Source organism: Hylobates moloch, unplaced genomic scaffold, assembly GCF_009828535.3.
Source record: "Hylobates moloch isolate HMO894 unplaced genomic scaffold, HMol_V3 SCAFFOLD_21, whole genome shotgun sequence".
In the NCBI taxonomy this organism is placed as follows: Eukaryota; Metazoa; Chordata; class Mammalia; order Primates; family Hylobatidae; genus Hylobates; species Hylobates moloch.
In genome coordinates, this window is record NW_026652296.1 from 22,150,493 (window position 1) to 22,176,432 (window position 25,940).

Sequence of the window (25,940 nt, forward strand, 5' to 3'; positions counted from 1 at the left end):
AAGTGGGTGCAGAACTACTTTGGGAGCCATAGGGAGTTTTGAGTGGGAAACATGGTAGGTGCTTAATAAAGGTTGGGTGGATGGATGGATAGATAGATGGAAGAAAGAATGAAAGATTGGTTGGGAAAATGGGGGATGAGAGAAGGGATGAATGGGAAGGCAATTGAATAAGAGGATGATGGTTGGTTTGATGGGTGGATGGATGGATGGATGGATGGATGGATGGATGGTTGGATGGATGGATGTGTGGGTGGATGGGTAGGTGGAAGAGTGAGTGGCTGTGGGCATGAATATGTGAGAGCATGAGTGAATGAATGAATGAATCAATGAGCCGTTAGGTGAATGGGTGGAAGAGTAAGTGAGTGAATGAATGAATAAATGCTTGAGTGAGTAAACAAGTTAGTACCTGAGTAAATGAACTTCTAGTCCGGAACTGTAAACCTAGTTCATTGTTACCTTCCTTAGGTGCAAAGAACCTTTCAGAAGAAAGCAGGAAGGAAGAAAGAGTGGCCTGAATCTTGGATGACCGCACTTTCAAGCCTCTGTAAGGAAGTGCCCTCTTCGCTTCCTGGAGAGCTGTGTATACTCAGAATGAAGCCTGGAGAAGTGAGTGTACCTGCACTCAGGGCAACATTCCTCACCCCCGGCTGAGCCCTGTCCCAGCCCCCACCTGGAGTATCGGGCCAGGCCGGTTAGGTCACAGTGGAGTGGCTCAGACCTGTTGGCCCTGCACCCTGGCAGCTCACCAGCACCTCCCCAGGCAGCCTGCCATCAGCTAGGTCTCTCACTATTGCAGAGACTCATTCCAGGTCCCTCAGACCCAGAAAGCCCCCCAGGGCCTGTGTGCTGTGTGCTCAGCATTTCCTCCCCGCCTTTCTGCCCCTGCAAGCAGCCCCCACTCCACACTACAGCACAGTCCTATGTAGTGTGATGAGGTGGAGCCTCATAGGCTTCAGGCTGATCCTCAGCTCTGCCATTTAGGCTGTGTGACTTCAGGCAAATGCCTTAACCTCTCTGAGTCACAGTTTCCATATCATTTAAATGAAAACCTTGCCTGGCTTGAGGGGTGGTTGTAAGGATTTGGCGGGATAATACACATCAAGCACTTAAATGGGGCCTGGCACACAATGTACACAGAGCATCTAATTTCCAGGTGCTCAACTTCTTCCTTTTTTTCTTTTCTTTTCTGAGACTGGCTCTCACTCTGTCACCCAGGCTGGTGTGCAGTGGTGTGATCATAGCTCACTGCAGCCTTGACCTCCTAGGCTCAAGCGATCCTCTAGCCTCAGCTTCTGGATGCAGCTAGGATTTACAGGCATGCGCCACCACACGCAGCCATTTTTATTTATTGTTTTGTAGAGACAGGGGTCTCACTATGTTGCCCAGGCTGGTCTCAAACTCCTGGCCTCAAGTGATGCTTCCACCTCCACTTCCTAAAGTACTGGGATTACAGGCATGAGCTACCATGCCCAGCCAACTTTTTTCTTTCAAAAGTAATTTATGGAATGAAGTGCCAGCCAAGCACTGTGCTCACAGCTTTACGTGCATTACCACATTCAATCCTCATGATAACCTCTCAAGAGAGTGTTATGGGTTCAAGTGTCCTACTAAAAACATATGAAAAACATGTGAATGCCTAAGCCCCAGTACCTCTGAATGTGACTGTCAGGCCTCTGAGCCCAAGCTAAGCCATCATATCCCCTGTGACCTGCACATACACATCCAGATGGCCGGTTCCTGCCTTAACTGATGACATTCCACCACAAAAGAAGTGAAAATGGCCTGTTCCTGCCTTAACTGATGATATTATCTTGTGAAATTCCTTCTCCTGGCTCATCCTGGCTCAAAAGCTCCCCTACTGAGCACATTGTGACCCCCACTCCTGCCCACCAGAGAACAACCCCCCTTTGACTGTAATTTTCCTTTACCTACCCAAATCCTATAAAACAGCCCCACCCCTATCTCCCTTTGCTGACTCTTTTTGGACTCAGCCTACCTGCACTCAGGTGAAATAAACAGCCTTGTTGCTCACACAAAGCCTGTTTGGTGGTCTCTTCACACGGACGCACATGAAATTTGGTGCTGTGACTCGGATTGGGGGACCTCCCTTGGGAGATCAATCCCCTGTCCTCCTGCTCTTTGCTCTGTGAAAAAGATCCACCTACGACCTCGGGTCCTCAGACCCACCAGCCCAAGGAACATCTCACCAATTTTAAATCTGGTAAGCGGCCTCTTTTTACTCTCTTCTCCAACCTCCCTCACTATCCCTCAACCTCTTTTTCCATTCAATCTTGGCACCACACTTCAATCTCTCCCTTCTCTTAATTTCAATTCCTTTCATTTTCTGGTAGAGACAAAGGAGACACGTTTTATGCATGGACCCAAAACCCCGGCGCCGGTCACGGACTCGGGAAGGCAGCCTTCCCTTGGTGTTTAATCATTGCAGGGATGCCTCTCTGATTATTCACCCACGTTTCAGAGGTGTCTGACCATGCAGGGATGCCTGCCTTGTTCCTTCACCCTTAGTGGCAAGTACTGCTTTTCTGGGGGACAAGAACCCCCCAACTCCTTATCTCCGTGTCTGTACCCCTTCTCTGCTTTTCTGGGGGGCAAGAACCCCCTGATCCCTTATTTCTGCACCCTGACCTCTTATCTCTGCACCCCGATCCCTTATTTCCTTGCCCCAACCTCTGATCTCTGTGCCCCGGTCCCTTATTTCCACACCCCGATCCCTTATTTCTGCACCCTGACCTCTTATCTATACACCCCAACCCCTTATTTCTGCACCCCAACCTCTTATCTCTGAACCCCAACCCCTTATTTCTGTGCCCTGACCCCTTTCCCGCTTTTCCGGAAGGTAAGAACCCCTGAATCCCTTCCCTCCATGTCTCTACTCTCTTTTCTCTAGGCTTGCCTCCTTCACTATAGGCAAACTTCCACCCTCCATTCCTCCTTCTTCTCCCTTAGCCTGTGTTCTTAAAAACCTAAAACCTCTTCAACTCACACCTGACCTAAAACCTAAACACTTTATCTTCTTCTGCAACACCGCTTGGCCCCAATACAAACTTGACAATGGCTCTAAATGGCCAGAAAATTGCACTTTTGATTTCTCCATCCTACAAGACCTAAATAATTTTTGTCAAAAAATAGGCAAATGGTCTGAGGTGCCTTACATCCAGGCATTTTTCACACTTTGTTCCCTCCCTAGTCTCCGTTCCCAATGCGATTCCTCCCAAATCCTCCTTCTTTCCCTCCTGCCTGTCCCCTCAGTCCCAACCCCAAGCATCCCTGAGTCTTTCCAGTCTTCCCTTTCTACAGACTCATTTGACTTTTCCCCTCCTCCCCAGGCTGCTCGTCGCCAGGCCGAGCTAAGTCCCAATTCTTCCTCAGCCTCTGCTCCTCCACCCTATAATCCTTCTACCACCTCCCCTCCTCACACCCGGTCTGGCTTACAGTTTGGTTCCGCAACTAGCTCTTCCCCACCTGCCCAACAATTTCCTCTTAGAGAGGTGGCTGGAGCTGAAGGCATAGTCAGGGTACATGTGCCTTTTTCTCTATCAGACCTCTCTCAGATCAGTCAACATTTAGGCTCTTTCTCATCAGACCCCACTAAATATATACAGGAATTGCAATATCTAACTCTGTCCTACAATTTAACCTGGAGTGACTTAGATGTCATCCTGATTTCTACTCTCTGTCCCCAGATGAACGGGAAAGAGTTTTTTCTCTAGCCCAATCTCACGCTGATAACTGCTGGCTTCACAAGCCAGACCTCCAGGAAGCATTAGAGCAGTTTCCCGAGAGGACCCCCAATGGAACTATCAGGCAAATTCCCCAGGTATAGCTAGGCGAGATTACATGATTTCCTGCCTAGTTGAAAGGCTTAAAAAGGCAGCTTACGAAGCTGTTAATTATGACAAGCTTAAAGAAACTATCCTAGGTAAAGACAAAAACCCAGCCCAGTTCATGGCCCACTTAGCAGCAACCCTTAGACGATATACCGCCCTAGACCCAGAAAGGCCAGAAGGCCGCCTTATTCTTAATATGCATTTTATCACCGAATCCACTCCTGACATTAGGAAAAAACTTCAAAAATTAGAATCTGGCCCTCAAACCCCACAACAGGAATTAATCAACCTCGCCTTCAAGGTGTACAATAACAGAGAGGAAGCAGCCAGGCGGCAACACATTTCTGAGTTAAAATTACTTGCCTCTGCTGTGAGACAAAACCCAGCCACACCTCCAGCATACAAGAACTTCAAAATGCCTAAGTCACACACGCCTAAGCCACAGCAGACAAGCATTCCTACAAGACTTCCTCCATCAGGACCTTGCTTCAAGTGCCAGAAATCTGGCCACGGGGACAAGGAATGCCCACAGCCCAGGATTCCTCCCAAGCCATGTCCCATCTGTGCAAAGATCCACTGGAAGGCAGACTGCCCAGCTCGCCCCGCAGCCACTTCTAGAGCCCCTAAAGCTTTAGCCCAAGGCTCTCTGACTGACTCCTTCCCAGATCTGCTCGGCTTAGCGACTGAAGATTGACGCTGCCCGATCGCCTCGGAAGCCCCCTGGACCATCATGGACGCTGAGCTTCGGGTAACTCTCACAGTGGAGTGTAAGTCCATCCCCTGTTTAATCAATATGGGGGCTACCCACTCCACGTTGCCTTCTTTTCAAGGGCCTGTTTCCCTTGCCCCGATAACTGTTGTGGGTATTGATGGCCAAGCTTCAAAACCCCTGAAAACTCCCCCACTCTGGTGCCAACTTAGACAACTCTTTTATGCATTCTTTTTTAGTTATCCCCACCTGCTCAGTTCCCTTATTAGGCTGAGATATTTTAACCAAATTATCTGCTTCCCTGACTATTCCTGGACTACAGCCACATCTCATCGCCGCCCTTCTCTCCAACCCAAAGCCTCCTTTGTGTCTTCCTCTCGTATTCCCCCACCTTAACCCACAAGTATAGGACATCTCCTTCCCTGGCAACTGATCACACACCCATTACTATCCCATTAAAACCTAATCACCCTTACCCCGCTTAAGGCCAAAATCCCATCCCACAGCACGCTTTAAAAGGATTAAAGCCTGTTATCACTCACCTGCTACAGCATGGGCTTCTAAAACCTATAAACTCTCCTTACAATTCCCCCATTTTACCCGTCCAAAAACCAGACAAGTCTTACAGATTAGTTCAGGATCTGCGCTTTATCAACCAAATTGTTTTGCCTATCTACCCTGTGGTGCCCAACCCGTACACTCTTTTGTTCTCAATACCTTCCTCCACAACTCACTATTCCGTTCTTGATCTTAAAGATGCTTTTTTCACTATTCCCCTGCACCCCTCGTCCCAGCCTCTCTTTGCTTTTACCTGGACTGACCCTGACACCCATCAGTCCCAGCAGCTTACCTGGGCTGTGCTACCGCAAGGCTTCAGCGACAGCCCTCATTACTTCAGCCAAGCTCTTTCTCATGATTTACTTTCTTTCCACCCCTCTGCTTCTTACCTTATTCAATATATTGATGAGCTTCTTCTTTGTAGCCTCTCCTTTGAATCTTCTCAACAAGACACACTTCTGTTCCTTCAGCATTTAATCTCCAAAGGATATCAAGTATCTCCCTCCAAAGCTCAAATTTCTTCTCCATCCGTTACCTACCTCGGCATAATTCTTCATAAAAACACACGTGCTCTCCCTGCCGATCGTGTCCGACTGATCTCTCAAACCCCAACCCCTTCTACAAAAAAACAACTCCTTTCCTTCATGGGCATGGTTAGATACTTTCTTTGGATACCTGGTTTTGCCATCCTAACAAAACCATTATATAAATTCACAAAAGGAAACCTAGCTGACCCCATAGATCCTAAATCCTTTCCCCACTCCTCCTTCCGTTCTTTGAAGACAGCTTTAGAGACTGCCCCCACCCGAGCTCTCCCTGACTCATCCTAACTCTTTTCATTACACACAACTGAAGTGCGAGGCTGTGCAGTCAGAATTCTTATACAAGGACCGGGATCGCGCCCTGTAGCCTTTTTGTCCAAACAACTTGACCTTACTGTTTTAGGCTGGCCATAATGTCTCCGTGCAGCGGCTGCTGCCGCCCTAATACTTTTAGAGGCCCTTAAAATCACAAACTATGCTCAACTCACTCTCTACAGCTCTCATAATTTCCAAAATCTGTTTTCTTCCTCACACCTGATGCATATACTTTCTGCTCCCCGGCTCCTTCAGCTGTACTCACTCTTTGTTGAGTATCCCGCAATTACCATTGTTCCTGGCCCGGACTTCAATCTGGCCTCCCGCATTATTCTTGATACCACACCTGACCCTCATGACTGCATCTCGCTGATCCACCTGACGTTCATCCCATTTCCCCACATTTCCTTCTTCCCTGTTTCTCACCCTGATCACACTTGGTTTATTGATGGCTGTTCCACCAGGCCTAATCGCCACACACCAGCAAAGGCAGGCTATGCTATAGTACAAGCCACTAGCCCACCTCTTAGAACCTCTCATTTCCTTTCCATCATGGAAATCTATCCTCAAGGAAATAACTTCTCAGTGTTCCATCTGCTGTTCTACTACTCCTCAGGGATTATTCAGGCCCCCTCCCTTCCGTACACATCAAGCTCAAGGATTTGCCCCCGCCCAGGACTGGCAAATTGGCTTTACTCAACATGCCCCGAGTCAGATAACTAAAATACCTCTTAGTCTAGGTAGACACTTTCACTGGATGGGTAGAGGCCTTTCCCACAGGGTCTGAGAAGGTCACCGAGGTCATTTCTTCCCTTCTGTCAGACATAATTCCTCCGTTTGGCCTTCCCACCTCTATACAGTCCGATAGCAGACCGGCCTTTATTAGTCAACTCAGCCAAGCATTTTTTCAGGCTCTTAGTATTCAGTGAAACCTTTATATCCCTTATGGTCCTCAGTCTTCAGGAAAAGTAGAACGGACTAATAGTCTTTTAAAAACACACCTCACCAAGCTCAGCCACCAGCTTAAAAAGGAATGGACAATACTTTTACCACTTTCCCTTCTCAGAATTCAGGCCTGTTCTCAGAATGCTACAGGGTACAGCCCATTTGAGCTCCTGTATGGATGCTCTTTTTATTAGGCCCCAGTCTCATTCCAGACACCAGAACAACTTGGACTGTGCCCCAAAAAACTTGTCATCCCTACTATCTTCTGTCTAGTCATACTCCTATTCACTGTTCTCAACTACTCATACATGCCCTGCTCTTGTTTACACTGCTGGTTTACACTGTTTCTCCAAGCCATCACAGCTGGTATCTCCTGGTGCTAACCCCAAACTGCCACTCTTAGCTCTTGAAGTAAATAAATAATCTTTGCTGGCAAGGCTATGCTGAACCTCCTTAGGCTCTCTCTAATTAGATGTCCTGGGTCCTCCCAATTCTTAGTCCTTTAATACCTGTTTTTCTCCTTCTCTTATTCCATTTAGTTTTTCAATTCATACAAAACTGTATCCAGGCCATCACCAATAATTCTAAATGACAAATGTTTCTTCTAACAACCCCACAATATCACCCCTTACCACAAAATCTTCCTTCAGCTTAATCTCTCCCACTCTAGGTTCCCACGCCGCCCCTAATCCCACTCGAAGCAGCCCTGAGAAACATCACCCATTATCTCTCCATATCACCCCCAAAAAATTTTCATCGTCCCAACACTATACCACTATTTCGTTTTATTTTTCTTATTAATATAAGAAGATAGGAATGTCGGGCCTCTGAGCCCAAGCTAAGCCATCATATCCCCTGTGACCTGCACGTACACATCCAGATGGCCGGTTCCTGCCTTAACTGATGACATTCCACCACAAAAGAAGTGAAAATGGCCTGTTCCTGCCTTAACTGATGATATTATCTTGTGAAATTCCTTCTCCTGGCTCATCCTGGCTCAAAAGCTCCCCTACTGAGCACCTTGTGACCCCCACTCCTGCCCGCCAGAGAACAACCCCCTTTTGACTCTAATTTTCCTTTACCTACCCAAATCTTATAAAACGGCCCCACCCCTATCTCCCTTCGCGGACTCTCTTTTTGGACTCAGCCCGCCTGCACCCAGGTGAAATAAACAGCCTTGTTGCTCACACAAAGCCTGTTTGGTGGTCTCTTCACACGGACGCACATGAAAGTGACTTTATTTGGAAATAGGGTTTTGACAGAGATAATCAAGTTAAAATGTGGTTGGTAGGGTGGGCCCTAACCCAATAAGACTGGTGTCCCTCTGAAAGGGGAAAATCGGTCCCCGACACAGGCGTGCATATCAAGAAGACGATAGGAAGACACACAGTGGGGACACTATGGGAGGGCAGAGGCCATGGGCTGGGTGATGCTGCCACAAGCTGAGGCACATTGGAGCCACCAGAAGCTGTCAAAGGCAAGGAAGGCTCCTTCCTCTGCAGGGTTTGGAGGGAGCCTGGCAATGCCCGTACCATGACTGTGGACTTCTAGCCCCCAGAGGTTTGAGCCCACACGCTTCTGTTGTTCTAAACCACCCAGCTTGTGACACTTTGTCACGGGAGCTCCTGGAAACAAATGCAGAGGGGATTGGCCCTGTTTTGCAGACGATGACACTGAGGCTGAATGGGATGGTGATGGGCAGGTGAGGGGCTTGCACTCGGGAGTCCAGGCCTGTGGCCCCAGGGTTAGGGGTAGAAAATAAGCCTGTGCCTAGAAGATATGCTGTGACATGGGTGTGGCATTCAATGAGATGCACCGACAGTCAGATGCACCCTGCTTTGCTGATGCCCTGCGATGCTCCCACATCATGCTGGTGACTGTCCTCCCTGCGCCCCTCAGCCTGGGGAGACAGGTTTGCTGTCCCGAGTGCACCTGAGTTTCCTACAAACATCAACCGCACAGCCTTAAGCCCCATCATTCAGCTCTAGGAAGAGCCAGCGGCAGCCCTGTGGATCTGGAGACACACATCCCAGTTAAGAGTCAGAAAAATGGGCCACTTCATGGCTGTGTGACTTTGGGCAAGTTGCTTAACCTCTCTGAATCTCGGTTTTCTCGTCTGAAAATGGAACCATGATCCGACTGAGACGGCTGTTGTGAGGATCCAGTGGGATAATGCGTGGGCACTCAGTGAGCCGTGGCTGCTACGTGGGGATGATGTCTCTCGGGAGCCTGTGACTAGAGTGTCACGGGATGTGTTTACCAGTCACACACCCATCTGCTCTGTATGAGTGTGCGTGTGTGCGTGCGTGTGTGCGTGTGTGCGTGTGTGCGTGTGTGCATGTGTGCGTGTGTGCGTGTGTGCGTGTGTGCCAGAATGGGGACCTCGTCCACATCCGCAGAGGCCCGGGGTCTCAGCCCTCACCCAAAGCAGGAAAGGCGTCTCCTCACACTCCCCACAATTGTTCTCCAGTGCTGTCACCTGCTCAGGGCCCTGAGGAGCGGCCTCACCTGCCTTCTGCCTCAAAGGTTCCACGGGCATGGCAGACGCTCTCCCCAGACCCCAGTGCAGGGCCCACTGCACTCACTCTCCTCGGGGATGGCTCCTCAGCAGGTGGGGCAAGAGGGTTGGGGGGCTCTGCTGGCTTTTCTAGGCCAGAAGGGAGGCTGAACAATAGCCCAGCAGCCCCTCACAGCACAGCAGGGCAGAGCTGAGTAAGCAGTGCACGGAGACTCCACACAACGGGGCACCTGGTGACAATGCAGACAGTGCAAGGCAGAGCTTTGGCCACAGGGAGGAGTTGCCAACAGGGTTCATTCAACGCCACCCCTGCAGCTCCCAGGAAAACCCCATGGTGACAAAAACTCATCAGCTGGAGCAAGGCTCGTGTGGAGAAGGGAGGGTTTTGTGTGTGTGTGTGTGTGTGTGTGTGTGAGAGTGCGCGTGTCTATGGATGTGTGCCATCTAGCCCAGGTTTCTTCCTCATTCTCATTTAAAAGCCACAGCCTGATTGAAAACAAAATATTTAAATGTGTGAGTGCATGTGTGTGTCTGTGATAGTGTGTCTGTGTGCATGAGGTGGTGTGTGTATGTGAGTGTGTATGCGTGTCTGTATAAGGGTGAGTGTGTGTGTATGAGTGTGTCTGTGACTGTGTGATAGTGTGTATATGTGAGTGTATGAGTGCGTGTCTGTGTGACAGTGTGTGTGTATGAGGGTGTGTGTGAGTGTGTGATAGTGCATGTGTGTGTCTGTATGTAAGAGAGCATGTTGGGATTGCACAGTGGGGCAAAGGGCTGGGGAACCAGGTACTTCTAATATACTCTTGGGGCTACTTTTTGGTCGGGCAACTTAGCAGTGTCTGCAAAATGTAAATGCATGTCTTATATTCAACAATTTCTCCTTTCAGAATGTGTTCTCTGGATAGAAGCACACTTGTGGGCAAGGATTTAGGTTCAAGAGTGTTCACTGTAGCCTGTGGGTGAGAATAGAAACCTCATGCAGCAAATTCAGTGGGGCTCAAATCCCAAAGGGTGGCTTTCTGCACCTGACGAGGAGCTCAGACTTTAGCCCGCAAACAAGGGAAAGCATGGAAGACGTGAAGCCGGGAAGGGACATGTCCCAATTTGTGCTTTGGGTGGATCACTCCAACAGGGCAGAAAGAGCAGAGACCAAGGCCAGGAGACCAAAGGCCAGGAGACAAGCTAAGATTTCAGGCTCAATTATCTCTCCTTTGGACATTTAGAAGTCGTGGTGGCTGGTGGGGTGTGGAGTGAGGGAGAAAGAAGGGATAAAGATGATGCCCAGTTGGTACCTTGGAGGGCCTGTCCCTTTATCCCCCCACCCCCATCATCCTGCAGCCTCTGGAACCTTAGGCCTCCCACCATACCTCCCCCAGCACCCCACCTGGGGAAGAACTGGCACGGTGGAGTGGGACCTGGGTCTGGAGTCATGGAACCTGGGTTCAAATGCCAACTCTCCCAGTGTAACTCTGAGCAACTTACTAACTGCTCTGTGCCTGTTTCCCCATGTGTAAAACAGAGGTAACCAACCTACCTTGCAGAATTCTTTTTTTTTTTTTTTTTTTTTTTGAGACAGAGTCTCGCTCTGTCACCCAGGCTGGAGTGCAGTGGCACGATCTCGGCTCACTGCAAGCTCCGCCTCCCGGGTTCACGCCATTCTCCTGCCTCAGCCTCTCCGAGTAGCTGGGACTACAGGCGCCCGCCACCACGCCCAGCTAATTTTTTGTATTTTTAGTAGAGATGGGGTTTCACCGTGGTCTCGATCTCCTGACCTCGTGATCCGCCCGCCTCGGCCTCCCAGAGCGCTGGGATTACAAGCGTGAGCCACCGCGCCCGGCACAGAATTCTTACAAGGGCTAAAAACAATCATATGTATTTGTTTTTGTTTTTGTTTTTGTTTCTTTGAGACCGAGTCTCACTCTGTTGTCCAGGCTGGAGTGCAGTGGCACGATCTCAGCTCACTGCAACCTTCGCCTCCCTGGTTCAAGCGATTCTTGTGCCTCAGTCTCCCGAGTAGCTGGGACTACACGAGCCATCACACCTGGCTAATTTTTGTATTTTTAGTAGAGATGGGATTTTTGTCATGTTGGCCAGGCTGGTCTCAAATTCCTGACCTCAAGTGATCCACCCGCCTTGGCCTCCCAAAGTGCTGGGATTACAGGTGTGAGCCACTGTGCCCGGCCAGCAATCGTATGTATAAAGCACATAGAAAAGTGCCTGACATGTGTAGTAAGCACTCACTAAATGTTGAGCTACTCCTATAGCTATTCCTACTCCTACCAAACTAGGCACTTGGTAGACACTCTGCAGCTATTTATCAAATATTTGTTATTAAGATCAGCCTGAAGTCCAATCAAGGAGTGAATTTGAAATCAGAGAATGGAAGCTCAGAGCAAGCCCCCCATCCCCGTTGAACAGATGGAAGAGGGTTGGGCTTTCCCAAGAAGGTCCTAGATGGCATGAATCAGGGCCAGGGCTGAGTCTCGGACCTACGCTGGTTGAATGAATGACTTGGTCAGGCCTGGTAGGTTTGTCAGGGGTCCCCCGGGCATGGGAAGACCCTCGCTTCTTTAATATGGACCCACACCCTCCGGCCCAGCCCTGCTTTAAGATCCCTCTGAATTAAATTGGCCAATTTCTCCCCATGGGCCTGCTCACTGCTCCCATGCCCTCTCAGACTTGAGCGGCTCCCTGCAGGGCTGGAGGTCATCTGTGATGCTGGAGAAGGGCTGGGTCCTCTGGAGGCTTTCACATGTTGGTCTGAAGAGGAGATGAGTTGGGAGTTCCAGGGAGGCACCGCAGTTGCCAAAGTCCTCTTGCCTCCCTGGCAAGTCTGTCCCATCCACTTCTGCCATTGCCACTGCCCTGCTGACTCCAGGAAAACCACACTAGAAACAAAAGGAAGGTTGAGGCTAGGGATGCCATTGGGATGAAAAAGTAAGAAAGAGGCGGGTAAGGCCAGACGAGGTGGCCTGTTTTTTTTTTGAGACGGATTACACCTGTAATCCCAGCACTTTGGGAAGCCGAGGCGGGTGGATCATCTAAGGTCAGGAGTTCGAGACCAGCCTGACCAATATGGTGAAACCTTGTCTCTACTAAAAATAGAAAAATTAGCCGGGCGTGATGGCATGTGCCTGTAATCCCAGCTACTCGGGAGGATGAGACAGGAGAATTGCTTGAACTGGCGAGGAAGACGTTGCAGTGAACTGAGATTGTGCTACTGCACTCCTGCCTGGGCAACAGAGAAAGACTCCGTTTCAAAAAAAAATAAAAAAGGGAAAAAAGGAAGAAAGAGGCATGTAAGTGATGGGGGTGGGAAGGGCTGTGCATAAATGGGATAGGGTTCTTGTGCAGGGTCTGAAAATCTTTTCTTATGCCACAGATGATATAAAAACAGGTCAAGCTACATAATTCGCAGGGCCCAATAGCAAATTAACACGTGGGACCCCTTGTTCAAAAACTAAGAATTGCAAGACAGCAATAGCCGAGCATGAAACCAAGCCTTGGACCCTTCTGAGCCTGGGACCTTGTGGGACTGCTGGTTACACATCTGTGGAGCTGGCCCCGTACACGAATCTCGGAGGGCATGCATAGGAGGAGTGAGTTTTCCTGGGAAAAGGACCCTCAGTGGTCAAGGTAGGACCCGAAAGGCTAAAAATCATTACAACTGAGGTTAAGTGAGGGGCCCTCCTTTTCACCACCTCCTCCCTCCACTCAGGCAGGGTCAGGGGCTAGTGAACATGCTGCATGAACCAGCTTCAGAGTAGGGCAGGCTACGGTGGTCAAGGAGACAGAGAAAGGCGGGCACATGAGAGATGGAGATTAGAGTTGGGAGAGAGAGGCGAGAAGGCTGGCTCCCGGGTTCGTGACTCGGGCAACAATCAATCGACAGTGGTGCTATTCATGGAGATGAAGAAAAGCTAGCAGAAGATCAGGGTGCTGTTTTGCTTGGCTAGGTGGCAATGGGAATCAAGATTCCTATTCTAGGCATGAGAGGGTGTCAAGCAGACAGATAATAAAGCTTGGGAGGAGATTAGATGAGACACACACATTTTGGGGCCATTGGTATAGAGATGGCATCTAACCCCACCGGAATGGCTGAGGTCTCCTAGGAATTCAATGGGTGCAAGGGCTCTTGGGTACAGCATCTGATTGCCCTGACATCTCACATGAGAGTATGTGTGTGTGCCTCATTTGTAAATGTTCTCACTTGTAAATGGAGGTGAGAATCATATCCTCATCATAGGATTTCATAAGTAAGCTTGTGGAAGGGGAACGCTTAAGACAGGCCTTGGTACCTATTGAGCCCCCAAGGATACCAGCCATTGTAATAATAATAATAATAATATCATGTCATCCTTCCACAAATATGTATTGAGCCTCCAGTGTGTGTCTGGCAGTGTTTTGGGGCTTTGGATGCAGCCACGATTAAACGTGTTAGAAGGCGGTAAGTACTACAGTGAAAGGAAAGCAGAGCAGGGTAAGCAGCACGATGCAGAGGATGGGGTGGGGGCTTCAATATCGAATAGGGTGGCCAGTGGGGCCCTGCTGAAAAAGTTGACATTAGAGCAAGCCCTCAGAGGTGAGGGAGTGCCCCACACAGATGTCTGAGGGAACAGCTGGCCAAAGACCGTCAGGAGAGTGGTGGGGGTGAGGCCCTAGGGTAAAGGGTAGGGGAGCTTTGTAAATGCTCCTTGTGGCACAGGGGGCTGGTCCTCCAACAGGGCAACACCAAGTCTCCCCCACGATGAAGCAGAAGGCTCTCACATGCTGGAGAGGGCCCGTTGTCCAGCATGGCCAGGGAGCATACCTCTAATATGGTGGAGGCAGCCTCTTGCCCACATAGCAGCTGCCCAAGGCTTTGGGTGGGCCTTGACGCTCCCCCTGGTCCCTGGAAGGGCCTCACCTGGCACAGCAGGCTCACTAGCAGGGCCTCGCCTTCTCTTGGCCGTGGAGTGTCCCCTTCCAGCAAAACTTGGCTGGGCCTTTGCTCCAGGGCTCCCAATCCAAGCATACATCGGAGTCATTTTCCTCTGAATCTGTGGAGATATGAGGCAAGGCCTCTCGGATGGTCACATCCTGTCTCCTACCCCTGACCCAGGAAGGAGTCCCCTGCCAGGCCTGGGTATCCCTGCAGCCTTGCCTGAGGCTAGGGCCAAGGCAAAATCCTATGAGCCAGCCTTGAGGCCTCAGGAAAACTTCAGAGCCTTAAAGGGTGACCAGGGACCAAGAAAGAAGGTTGCTCCTGTGACTCGGAAAATGGCCATATCCATCTACTAGAGGGGAGGACACAAGGTGAGCAAATGACATACTGTACTGGACATGGTCCAGGAAGAGGCAGTGAAGAGACACAGTTATTGACCCATCCAGGCATTTGTCCACTAGTTCATTCATTAACAAATATCTGAGTATGAAGGCACAATGATCTCCACTGTAGCACTATTTTGTGATGAAACACACACACACGAACAATAAAACACCTGGAAACTGTGTCCACGTCCACAGATCACAAGAGCTCTGGGTGACTAAGCTGTGGCACAGTCACACCACATGGAGACCTGGACCCTCCGTCTGATGGCTTGTCATGAAGCTGTTAAAATGTTTGCATCATATCTGTATCTTCTGACTTGCAGGATATCTACAGTATATTATAAGCAGATTGAAGAGAAATGTAGGATCTTTTTGTTTTGAAAAACAAATGCTGCACCATTCCCCAATTTGTTTTGAAAACCTGCACATGTTAATGAGTTTGCTAACAGACTCATCTTGGGGAAGTAAGGTGAGAAAAAAGAGGGGATGGGGAGGATTATTTTTCTTACTAAACTCTTGCATTGTTTCACTAGTTGCAGAGAAGTAACAAAGGTTGTTTGTACAATGGGCATAATATCAGCATCTTCTAGGACGAGGGTTAGCTGAAGGCAGACATGTAAAACTCAGCACAGGACTTGGCACAGGCCTTCAACAGCGTTGGCACTTAGTATGTCTTAAAAGTCAGTAGGGGCCTGGCACAGTGGCTCATGCCTGTAATCCCAGCACTTTGGGAGGCCATGGCGGGCGGAACACAAGGTCAAGAGATCCAGACCATCCTCGCCAACATGGCGAAACCCCATCTCTACTAAAAGTACAAAAATTAGCCGGGCGTGGTGGTGCACACTTGTAGTCCCAGCTACTCGGGTGGCTGAGGCAGGAGAATCGCTTGAACCCAGGAGGTGGAGGTTGCAGTGAGCCAAGATTGCACCACTGCACTCTAGCCTGGTGACAAAGCGAGACTCCGTCTCAAAAAAAAAAAAAGAAAAAAAAAGTCAGTAGGATGGCATGAAGAGACTGTTCTTCACTAGAGAGAGTATTTTTTGAACATAGAGTATGTGCAAAGTGTTGTTACATTCATTTTCTCATCTAATCCTCTTACCAACTTCCTGAAGTCAATTACTAGTATTTTTTGTACTTTACAGATGAGAATGGTGAAATCACTCGTCCAGGCTCACAGCCAGGGAGTGGTACTACTGGATGCAAATTCAGCCTCCCCACTCCACAGTTCCATTGGGTGTGTTTGGACTCGGGATTTAAAGGCAGCTTTGAATTGCATATCTTGCTCCAAGGCCCACCATGAGGGGTTGTTGCGCCACTCTTCCGTTTCAGCCCCAAACCCATCTCTTTGGAGGTTTCCCTTTATCGTTCTGCAAACTACTTTCAAATCGCAAAAGGAAAATGCCGGCAGCAGGGCATCTTCCCCTTGAAGGGTGTGTGTGGCTTCCTCCACCTTATGGCCATGTCATGACCAGACAGTAGCACTGTCCCCACTGACCAGCTTCTGCAGGAGTTGAGCTGCCCATTATCATTTTTGCCTCAGTGCCAGTTTCATCAGGCAGCTCTCCTTTCTTCCCCATTTGCTCCTCCTTCGACTTGGGAAAGTGCATCCTGTCGGGTATGCCATGCTTAACCCTCTGTATTCTGAGGCCTGAAACTGCCCTGAGGAGCTAGCAGGAGTGTTGGGGGGTGGTGAGGAGGAGGCGGCAGAGCTACTCCTGTCTGCTTTTCAAACTGGATTTCAGGCAAACTGATTCCAATAAAGGGATCTGCAGCAGAATAGAAAACTGCAGGTCTGGGTGTCCTGACCCTCTTAGCCCCCAAACCCTGACCTTGGGTCAGTTCTCAGCACAAGGGCAAACACACACAATAATACCGGGAGTTTTAGAAGATGGGGAACCTGAGGGAGGAATGCCCACCTCACTTTAAGGACGGTTTCTCTTCATTGCAAAATTAACAAAGGACTTACTTCAAAATGCCACATGACACCAGGGAGTAAACAGCCTCTCAGGAGAAAGTCTGCAGAGGGGTTAGAGTGGGGTAGGTTGTGGATGGTTTTGGAGTTGGGCCTCCAAGCAGAGTGAATGCTGGAGGAGATTCATGCCGCAGGCCTTGGCCTGGGTGGTAGGAGAAATGTCTCCACTCTGGAGAAGGCATCCAAAGCCACACCACCTGCATTTCCTCCCACATTGACAAAACCAGCATTGGCTGGACTATTTCCTCAGCCTACAGGAACCTACGATGTGCCAGGTGTGTATGTGTACTGTGTGCCCTGCCCTGTAAGTACCTGATATGCATCGACCACTGTCACAACCCCAAGGGGCAGGTACTAGTGTTGTCTCCATTTTGTAGATGAGAAAAGCAAGGCTCAGAGAGGTGCCCACAGTCACGCAGCTGGTAGGTGGCAGAGTCGGGATTTGAAGGCAGACAATTGGCTCTCTTAAGTAGTTCACAGATGTATGACCTTGGACAGGTTGCTTCTCCTCTCCAAGCCTCAGTTTCCCCAATTGTGATGTAAGTATTATTAAGCAGGGCTATTCTGAGGATTAAATAAGATTATGCATGTCCAGTGTTTAGCACAAGGCCTGGTATACAGTCAGTGTTCCAAACAGGTTCACTATTATTAGGAACTATTAACAAGCAAGGATGAGGCCGGGTGCAGTGGCTCACGCCTGTAATCCCAGCACTTTGGGAGGCCGAGGTGGGTGGATCACCTGAGCTCAGGAGTTCGAGACCAGCCTGGCCAACATGGTGAAATCCCATCTCTACTAAAAATACAAAAATTAGACAGGTGTGATGGCGGGCACCTGTAATCCCTGCTACTCGGGAGGCTGAGGCAGGAGAATCGCTTGAAGCCAGGAGGCGGAGGTTGCAGTGAGCCGAGATTGTGCTACTGCACTCCAGCCTGGCTGACAAGAGTAAGACTCCATTTCAAAAAAAAAAAAAAAAAAAAGATGAAATCTGAACCCATATCTTCCAGACTCCAGAGAGACAGCTTTTATCGCCAATATGCAAACAAGGCTGACTCCCCACCAGCTGTGGGGCCCAATGCCTGAACTGTGCCCCTCAGGGAGGGCTGTGGTCTACCCTGGGACTATGAGGAGAATATACTTTAAATAAACATTTTCTAGAAACAAGAGGACATCCCAAGCTCTTGGCAGGAACTCCCAATAATTACACAATTACAAGCCCCTACATTTGAGATCATGGGGCTAGCTGGGGTGTGGGGAGGGACTTCTCACCCTGCCTCAACGACATCTGACCATTGCTGGCGGCATGTGCTGCGCCCTCCCTGCCTAGCTGGCCAAAGGTCATGGCACTCAGCAGCAGGAGGTGAGAGGTCAAGTGGTCCCCACAAAGAGGCTTTTTTTTTTTTTTGACACAGGGTCTCAATCTGTCTGCTGGAGTACAGTGGTGTGATCTCGGCTCACTGCAGCCTCGACCTCCCAGGCTCAAGCAATTCTCCCACCTCAACCTCCTGAGTAGCTGGGACCACAGATGCATGCCACCACACCTGGCTAATTTTTGTATTCCTTGTAGAGACGTTGCCTGGGCTGGTCTCAAACTCCTGGGCTCAAGCAACCTGGCCACCTTGGCTTCCCAAAGTGCTGAGATTACAGGTGTGAGCCACTGTGCCCAGCAGGAAGAGACCTCTTGCTGAAGGGGATGCTCAGGGAGACACATGCCAGAGAAGCAGAAGTCCCACTCCTGCCACACAGCAAGGCCATATCCTGGCCCAGCCACCCCCAGCTTCCTCCACAGCCAGCTTCGTCCCACCTCTTGCTCCTCTTGATGGCATGCTGAGGTCAGAATCAATGTCAGCTGGCTCCCATGAGCCTGTCTCCCGAAGAAGCCGGATCCTTTCTGATACACGGCCTAGGCAGAAAACAGTGAGTGGTCTGCAGGTACCTGAAAAATGCCTAAGGCTGCTGTATCCCATCGTGCAAGCTGTTTACTGCACAAAAGCACCCAGTTGAGAGGGTGAGCGGGGCTGAAATCCAGCCCACGCTCTGCTCACAGAGCCTTGTGCCCCAGCTGAAAGGGGCACCTAGAAGTTCATCTGCCTGGAGGGATAACCTCTTTCTAATTTGTTCAAAAGATCACTCTCGAACTCTAGGTTCAAACTCTAGGACTCACTCTCGAACTCTAGGTTAAGAAACCCTAAACAACCAAACCAATCCTTTCCACTTAAGAGTTGACTGCTTGTATCTAAGCCAGCACTTAAAATGACTGAATGAAGCCCCTTCTGCAGTTGTTTCAGGACACACTGGCCTATTCGGCCCGCTGCCTAGCTCCAGGATTAGGGCCCTGCCTGGACGGGGTAAGAAGCTCACCTTGGCTAAGTAAGAAGCGTAGCCAGATGATCAATAAGAACAACAGCAAACCCAGAGGGAGGCAGAACCAGAAAACCAGGAAAAGAAAATGTGAGGTCATTCACCAGCGGCATCAAAGGGTACTTCATGGCGCATGTGGGGCTAAGCTGGGCCAGCCTGGGCTGGGCCGGCAGGGCTGCCCCAGGGGACCTGGCAGGCTGGGCCACGCTCTGCTCTCAGCCCAACTGTGACTGAACTGTGACATAACAAGGAAGTCACAGTGTACTTCAGGCAAAGCATGCAGGGGACACTTTTTGGAGGGAGAGCTGTTCTGGATGAAAGGGTGGGAAGTGAGGCAGTGAGACAGACAGTCTGGCTGAGAATTAAAAAGCCCAGGTTTCCAGGCAGGCCTGGGTTTGAATCTCAGCCCAGTAGCTATTGGGTTCATGACACCCCTTTGACCCTCTTTCTTGTAAGATGGAGATAATTCTGTTAAGTTAGAAAAATAGATGGGACAAAAATTACCCCAGGGATCGGTGTTCATATATCTGAGGTCACAGACCTCCTCCAGGAGCCAGCTGGGTCCCCAAATCCTATAATATCAGCTGTGTGTGCCCACATCCACACTTGGTGGGGGTGCTGGGGACTGCGGCAAACTGGATGGAGCTTACTGCATCCTAAGCATGCAGTGATGGCAGCTCCAACGAATAACTGCTACGGGTGAAATGCAGGTCCATTACTGCAGGACTCCTAACTTTCCCAAGACAGGCAAGAAGTCTGGATTTCTATGTGAAATCTCCCAAGTTTAAAATGTCAGATCAGACCTTGTTAAAGCACTGTTGGCCAAACAAAACATCTGCCAGGCTGGATTGCTCACTGGGCTGCCACTTGAAACTTTTAAAATCTAACACACAGTAGATGATTCTAATGATTACTAGATTAAATTACTATGAATGATTATTACTTAATCTGAAAGCTTCTGTGCCTCTCCTTATTAGGGTTTTCAGTGAGGGGCTTCTAATGACTTGAATCTTGTTCCTTTATCTCCTGAGTGGCTGGAATACTTCCACATGCCATCCTCATCTTCTCCTATCTGTCATCCGTTCACTCATCAAGTCTTCAGTAAACCTCCCTGTGTCAGACCATGGCAGAAAGGAGGCTTCGGGCTTCCCACTGGAGTGGCTGCTGCACGGTATTCTCCAACAGGACCCTTGGACCACCTGCCTGTGACTACCAGCAGGTGGGTGGGTGCTGGAGTGTATTTATTAAACATGCCAATTCCCAGGCTCACCTTCGTCTCCTCAGACCTCTTGGGAGTGGGGGTGTGGCTTGGGATTCAACACACTGATAAGCAACCAGAATGATTCTGATGCAGGCTTGATTTTGAGACCACAGCATCTCATGACTAAAAAGCACCTGTTGAAAAGGCAAACCCAGGTCCAGGCGGGGGGAGCAGCTGCAGGAAGTGGGTGGTAAACCTAGGGAGAAATATGGAGCAGAAAACTCCCTTATAAGAAAAGACACCAGTTCAAGGAGAAGGACGCATGGGGCCAGCAACAGGAAAAAATACGAGCATGGGAGGGGCTGGGAGAGCTGGGGCATGGTTTCAAGAGTCCTAGCCCGGCTGTGGGATGGCCAGAATTCCTACAAGAGGAAGTCTGGGAAAATGGACTAGAATGTGTGTCCAAGAGGAGCAGTGCCCTGGCAGGGTGCTCCTGATGCAGGGCCCAGAGGCCAAGAGAAGGAGGAGCAGGCGGTCTGGGTTGGGAGTGATTCCCTGGCACTGGGTCCTGAAGGGGCTGGGGTCAGAGAGAGAGAGAGTTGAGCAGCATAGCTGGGAAAGGCTTGAGCACACATTTTTTTCCTGGCTACAAAACCTTTCCAGACACCAAAACAGGGCTACTGTGCAGTCAGCGTCCCTGGCCACTAGGCCCAGTTGGAGGTCCTGTTGTGCGTGGGCAGAGCAGGCAGAACACACACTGCAAGGTAGGCAGCTCCCAGGCACAATTCAGAGAACACACGTCAGCAGCTCTTGGCAGAGGCATGACCACAATGGTTCTCAAGGTTGTTTCAGGTGGTCCATTCACTCCACTATGTGTGATCTAGGCCTGAAGGCACTCATCTGGCTCCAAGATGCCTTACACAAAGGGGACAGTGGGCGGCAGGGGATGATCTCTGCACCTCCCCCTTTTCCTGACTGTCTAGCCCTGCTAGGGCTCAAATATTCTGCACGCAGAGGGCACAGCTGGCACTTTCTTGCTCCCATAACATAATCATCTATCTCCTCAGCAATTCCCAGGCCCTGAAAGGTGAGCCTCTATTGGCAGTGTTTTAATTATACAAGCTCCTTCCAGCAGAGAAGGCCAAATATTTTTCTTAAAATTAATCAAACTTTGAGTATTTCATGAAATACTCATTTAATGTTCATTTAAACTACAGATCTAAATTATAAAGGGCAGCCAAAGCCGAGCAGACATCCCCTGAAAGGGTAAAATTAACAGCACCAGTGTAGGAGTAAAGCCCCAGCCTGTATCCAAAAGCACATACAAAGTTATTAGATAAGAATCTCCTTAAAATTTAATTGACTAAATGTATTACATTCAATATTTCATGGGCTTCTTCTGGACAAAGGATCAGCATAAATACAAACAAACCTCTGGACCTTCTTCCCTAACTGACGAAGATGAAACACAGGAGGCAAGGGGCACGGGCACGCCTTCATATTTACACTTTGCCTTTACTTTACAGTTCAGTGCCGGAAATATTTACAGAAAATACAATAAGAAAAAGATCATGTCTTGGCAACAGACTGAAATTCATACAAACTGTATATATGATTTCAAGCAAATAATGATACTGCTTATTTTTTAGCCACAACTGCCAAGCCCTTCAGAGGAGAAAGATGTCTTGGTCACTGTAAGAGATGAGGACTTGGGAAACTTGGTTTGCTTCAACAAGTATTTATTGGGCGCCTACTATATGCAAGGCACTGTGGAATCCCAAATTATACCTTTTCCCTCACCATTTAAAAAAGAAAAGCATCTGAAGAACATGAGTTGATATTCTGAGAAAAACACTATTAAGTACATGGCTTCTTTAGCTACTAAGAAACCCACCGTTTGATTCCACATCGTACGGATGAACCACCTCCAATCTCTCCAACTCAGGAAAAGAGGCTGTCATGGAAATCTTTAAAACAGACCATCTGACTCCAGTGTCATTTCATGTAAACACAGCAATCAGTTCTTTTCAGGAAGAGAGAACCTGAATGGGCTTTAAAATGGTGAATACAGAACTACTGCCAGCAGGAGTGTCAAATTACCTCTAATACATGTTTCTTTTTTTTTCTTTTTTCTTTTTTTTAACCATCTACCACAAAACACATCTTTGAGCAAGGCTAACTTCCACTTTGGGTAAAGCTCCATCTTCCAGAAGAAATGAATAAAGACTCTGCCTCTCTAGAACCCAGTCTGCAGAGTCTGACAAATGCTTCCCTAGTGTATGGAGAAGGTAACCATTCATGAAGGCCTCATACACAGAACCTGCAGCAGGTAACTGACATTACTGGCCAAAGGTGTGGTACTTGTATTTATCAATGAATCCAGAGGAAAATGGACTGCCCTGAAATAAACGATCTGGAAATGAAGGAAAATGTGCATGTGTGAGTGTGTGTGTGTGTGTGTGTGTGTGTGTGTGTGTGTGTGTGTGTCTGATTAGCCCTTTCAAAGGCCCAATGGATGGAAGAGGGTCTCAGGAGGAAGCCCTAGACAAAAAGGAAAGCTAGCTAAATAAGGAAAGGATTAACAAGGTAAAAGCCCTCCTCACTGTCCTCCGTGCTCCCAACCAAAGGGGAGGAGAAAAGCTCCCTCCTGCAACTTAAGGCAGTAGAAGGGCAACCTTACTTACCACCTTCCTCTTCACAGAATGCCACACTCATCCACCCCCTGGCATACCCAACAGATATAGCAACTGAACTGTTTACGCCACAGACAAAAGTGGTCCTGGCTTCCCGCCAGAGGCTAGAACATATGCTGGCAAATTTATCAATGGACTACTAAATATTAATATTAGGTATTAAATATGTTCCTCCAGTGCTATTCTACTCAAAGTGATTTTTAACACAGGCAGGTGGGTAAAAATAGTGACCACGAACTCAAATCCATACTAGTGAAAGAGCTAAGGGTTCTTCCCACTCCCTCTTTGGGAAGATGTTATTTTGAGCAGAAGGAACCAGCGCCTGGTAAGGTATGGGTATCCCATATTCCACTGGCTCCGTACGCACTGGGAGTTTCATGCCTTCGGGGGCTGCACATCCTTCCTTCCCTGGAAGACGAGGGAGTCTCCCAGATCACAAATGCATTCAACATGATTGTTCATGTATCAAATACATTGGAATTACAAGGAGTTGCCAGAAATTAGAGCTAACTGAAGGATCTTGCAAGCCCAACCCTCATACACACACACAGCACATTTTTCTGAAATTAACTATGCCAAAGGTAAAAGTTTGATCTGAAGAATCACACTGAAGAAGTACATCTACATCAGTTATTTTTAACCTCTGGAATGCTGTAAGTTACATATTAATTTATAGCCTTCTCTGCTCACTTCAACTAGAACAAGAGCCCATTTTCCCCTCAAAATGTCAATCTAGAATTACCTTGAAAGTTATTAAACCTCATCTTCTTCCTGTGAACTACTAGAACATTTTTAGGGTAGAATTTGCTCATCTTTATCCCATATGCCCTCTCCCATGCTACCATCTGGAGACATCAATTTATTGCCCTTAAAAAGAAAATCAACTACTGAATAATACTATAACCTGAATGGAAAATGGAGTCATAGAAAGAGGAGGTTATCTTTACCTGAGCTTAAAACAAACATGAAGAACAAGTTATGGCAAACTTTAAACCAAGAGCTGCTATGCCCGTATTTCTTGCTTATAGATGGCAAAATGCACATTTCTGGAATAAGAGACATTTGCACAGGGAATTAGGTCCCACACTATCCCCACTCCCTAAGTAAACCACCAAAACATCAAACCAAACAGATTGTTGTAGCTCTGACCCATAGTCTACTGACATCAGAGTTCAAGTGGGAAAACACCCCTTATACAACTGTGATCGTTCCTCTTTGGACTTTAAATATCACTTATTTTCTCAACATAAAATAATCTTACTAAAGAAGAAAGCACATGAGAAGAGGATAAATGAGCAGTGTATACTATAGCACTGTAACAGGAATCCTTGGATGTTCTGGGTCTGGCCACCTCAAAAGTTTTATCCCTGCAGAAAAGTAGCAGCGAGGTAACAGAAGTATTTCCAAAACCTGGCAGGGATCTGTTGGCTGGCAAAGTCCAGAAAACATGACAACAGCCATTTCTTACAGTAGCCACCCAAAGAGGTGGTCACTCATGTTTGTCAATTATGAGGAAATCCAGTAGTTCTCTGGGAGAGATCTGAATTAGTAGCGTTGAGAGGCTATTCCTGAACCCCATGTTAGAATCCTTCATAAACTACTGCAGTTTGCTGCTTGGTCCTGAAATAAGAGACAATGGATGAAACCAAATAATCTTCAACCCTTATTGTGAATTTACATTTCTTTAAATGATATTTAATCAATGAATCACAAATGTTTAACCTGTCATTATGTCACCCCGCTGGACAATAATGGAGAGAGTGGGGGTATCACTGCTGTCTTATAACTTTTAACCCCACAAACTTTATTTGCATCCCCATTAAAGGACAAGGCCATGCTCCATTTCTGATCTGTTCCTGGGTTGCTCAGAAACTGAGGCTTTCAGACAGATCTGTGCAGTGATGAGAAGGACAACTTTTTGAAATGTGGAGAAAAAAATATGACATCTTTTAAAGTCAGGCTTCTTATCTGAGCAAAAAACATGTATCATCTTTTCTTTTTGTCAGTGTGACAGCTGGATGACAAGAAGACCTACAAGTGAGTAGAAGGCTGTGACTTCTTTCCTTCTCCTCCATGCTATCAACATGAGTCTTTAAATGTCCTGTAAGATTCTGAGATTTTAATTTTGAATACAACCTCCTAAAAAGTGAGGTATAAAACTATCTTCAACTTCTATATTGCAAATTTGTTGATACTACCAATGCACGTGTTTAACTGAGATGCATAAAAGCCTTTCTCCTCAAAAGGCTTATGTTTAACTAAAATTGTCACTTTTAAAAGAAAGTTTATGGCTAAAATGTATATCATCATTATCAGCAGGAGTATGATTGTGTCTGGGAGCCCATTTCACTAGATAGCCCAAAGTCTTCTATCAAATGGGTTATAATGTGTTTCTTCTATTCTGGTGATTAAACAGTAAGCTCTTGGGAGTGATTTGTTTTTATTTTTACAGTGATCACCTATCAAACTGTTCTGCTGTGTTATAGTTCCCAAACTGGGGTTCAGCAGTCTTAGAAATTCAGTGGTCTAAGAACTGCAGTTCTTGAGTCCAACCTCCTGGAAAAGTGAAGTATAAAACTCTGGCTCCAACTGCTTGTTCCGGTACTTGTTGACAATGTCGGTGATTTTCTGTTTCCGGCGGACATGGGGGGGACTGTAGGAGTCACTTTCCAGTCTCTTTCTTCTACAAATGTTAATTACAGTCTGCCTCACCAGAAAGCCTTGAAAATAGAGAGTTTTAAAATAAATGTTAGAAACTAGTCACTTACATAGGTGAACTATAAAAGTATTCAGGTGAACTATTCTCCGCATACTCAAACTATTTCATTCAATTTGCAAACTTCCCATCCCCAGAGAGATAGACATAGTGCTAAGATAAAACTGTCAGAAGAAACACACAATGACAAGGGAAAGGAGAATCAAAATCTAGTCTAAAAATCTATTTTCTGTCCTGGATTACAAACAGCTATC

At 48.0% G+C, this 25,940-nt stretch overlaps 2 protein-coding genes across 7 annotated transcripts in view; both read right to left on the reverse strand.

The window, feature by feature from the left end:
- Nucleotides 1–11,960: 11,960 nt before the first annotated feature.
- On the reverse strand, nucleotides 11,961–19,204 carry ADIG (adipogenin). Its single transcript, XM_032142376.2, is given in 4 exon segments — nucleotides 11,961–12,323; nucleotides 14,360–14,474; nucleotides 19,077–19,158; nucleotides 19,160–19,204. Coding segments are annotated over 4 exon segments (597 nt in total). The 3' UTR covers nucleotides 11,961–11,968.
- Nucleotides 19,205–21,606: 2,402 nt separating this feature from the next.
- The window catches only part of RALGAPB (Ral GTPase activating protein non-catalytic subunit beta), a 105,954-nt gene continuing 101,620 nt past the window's right edge, over nucleotides 21,607–25,940 (reverse strand). For 4 of the 6 annotated variants that reach the window (XM_032141899.2, XM_058432768.1, XM_058432769.1 and 1 more), the window contains 2 exons: nucleotides 25,524–25,690; nucleotides 21,607–24,590 (listed from right to left, as the gene is read on the reverse strand). In XM_032141899.2, coding sequence (XP_031997790.1) covers nucleotides 24,561–24,590; nucleotides 25,524–25,690 — 197 coding nt within the window. In that variant the 3' untranslated portion in view covers nucleotides 21,607–24,560. Of the gene's footprint in view, nucleotides 25,691–25,940 lie in introns of all 6 variants that reach the window. The other 2 variants (XM_058432771.1, XM_058432770.1) reach the window with 1 other exon arrangement.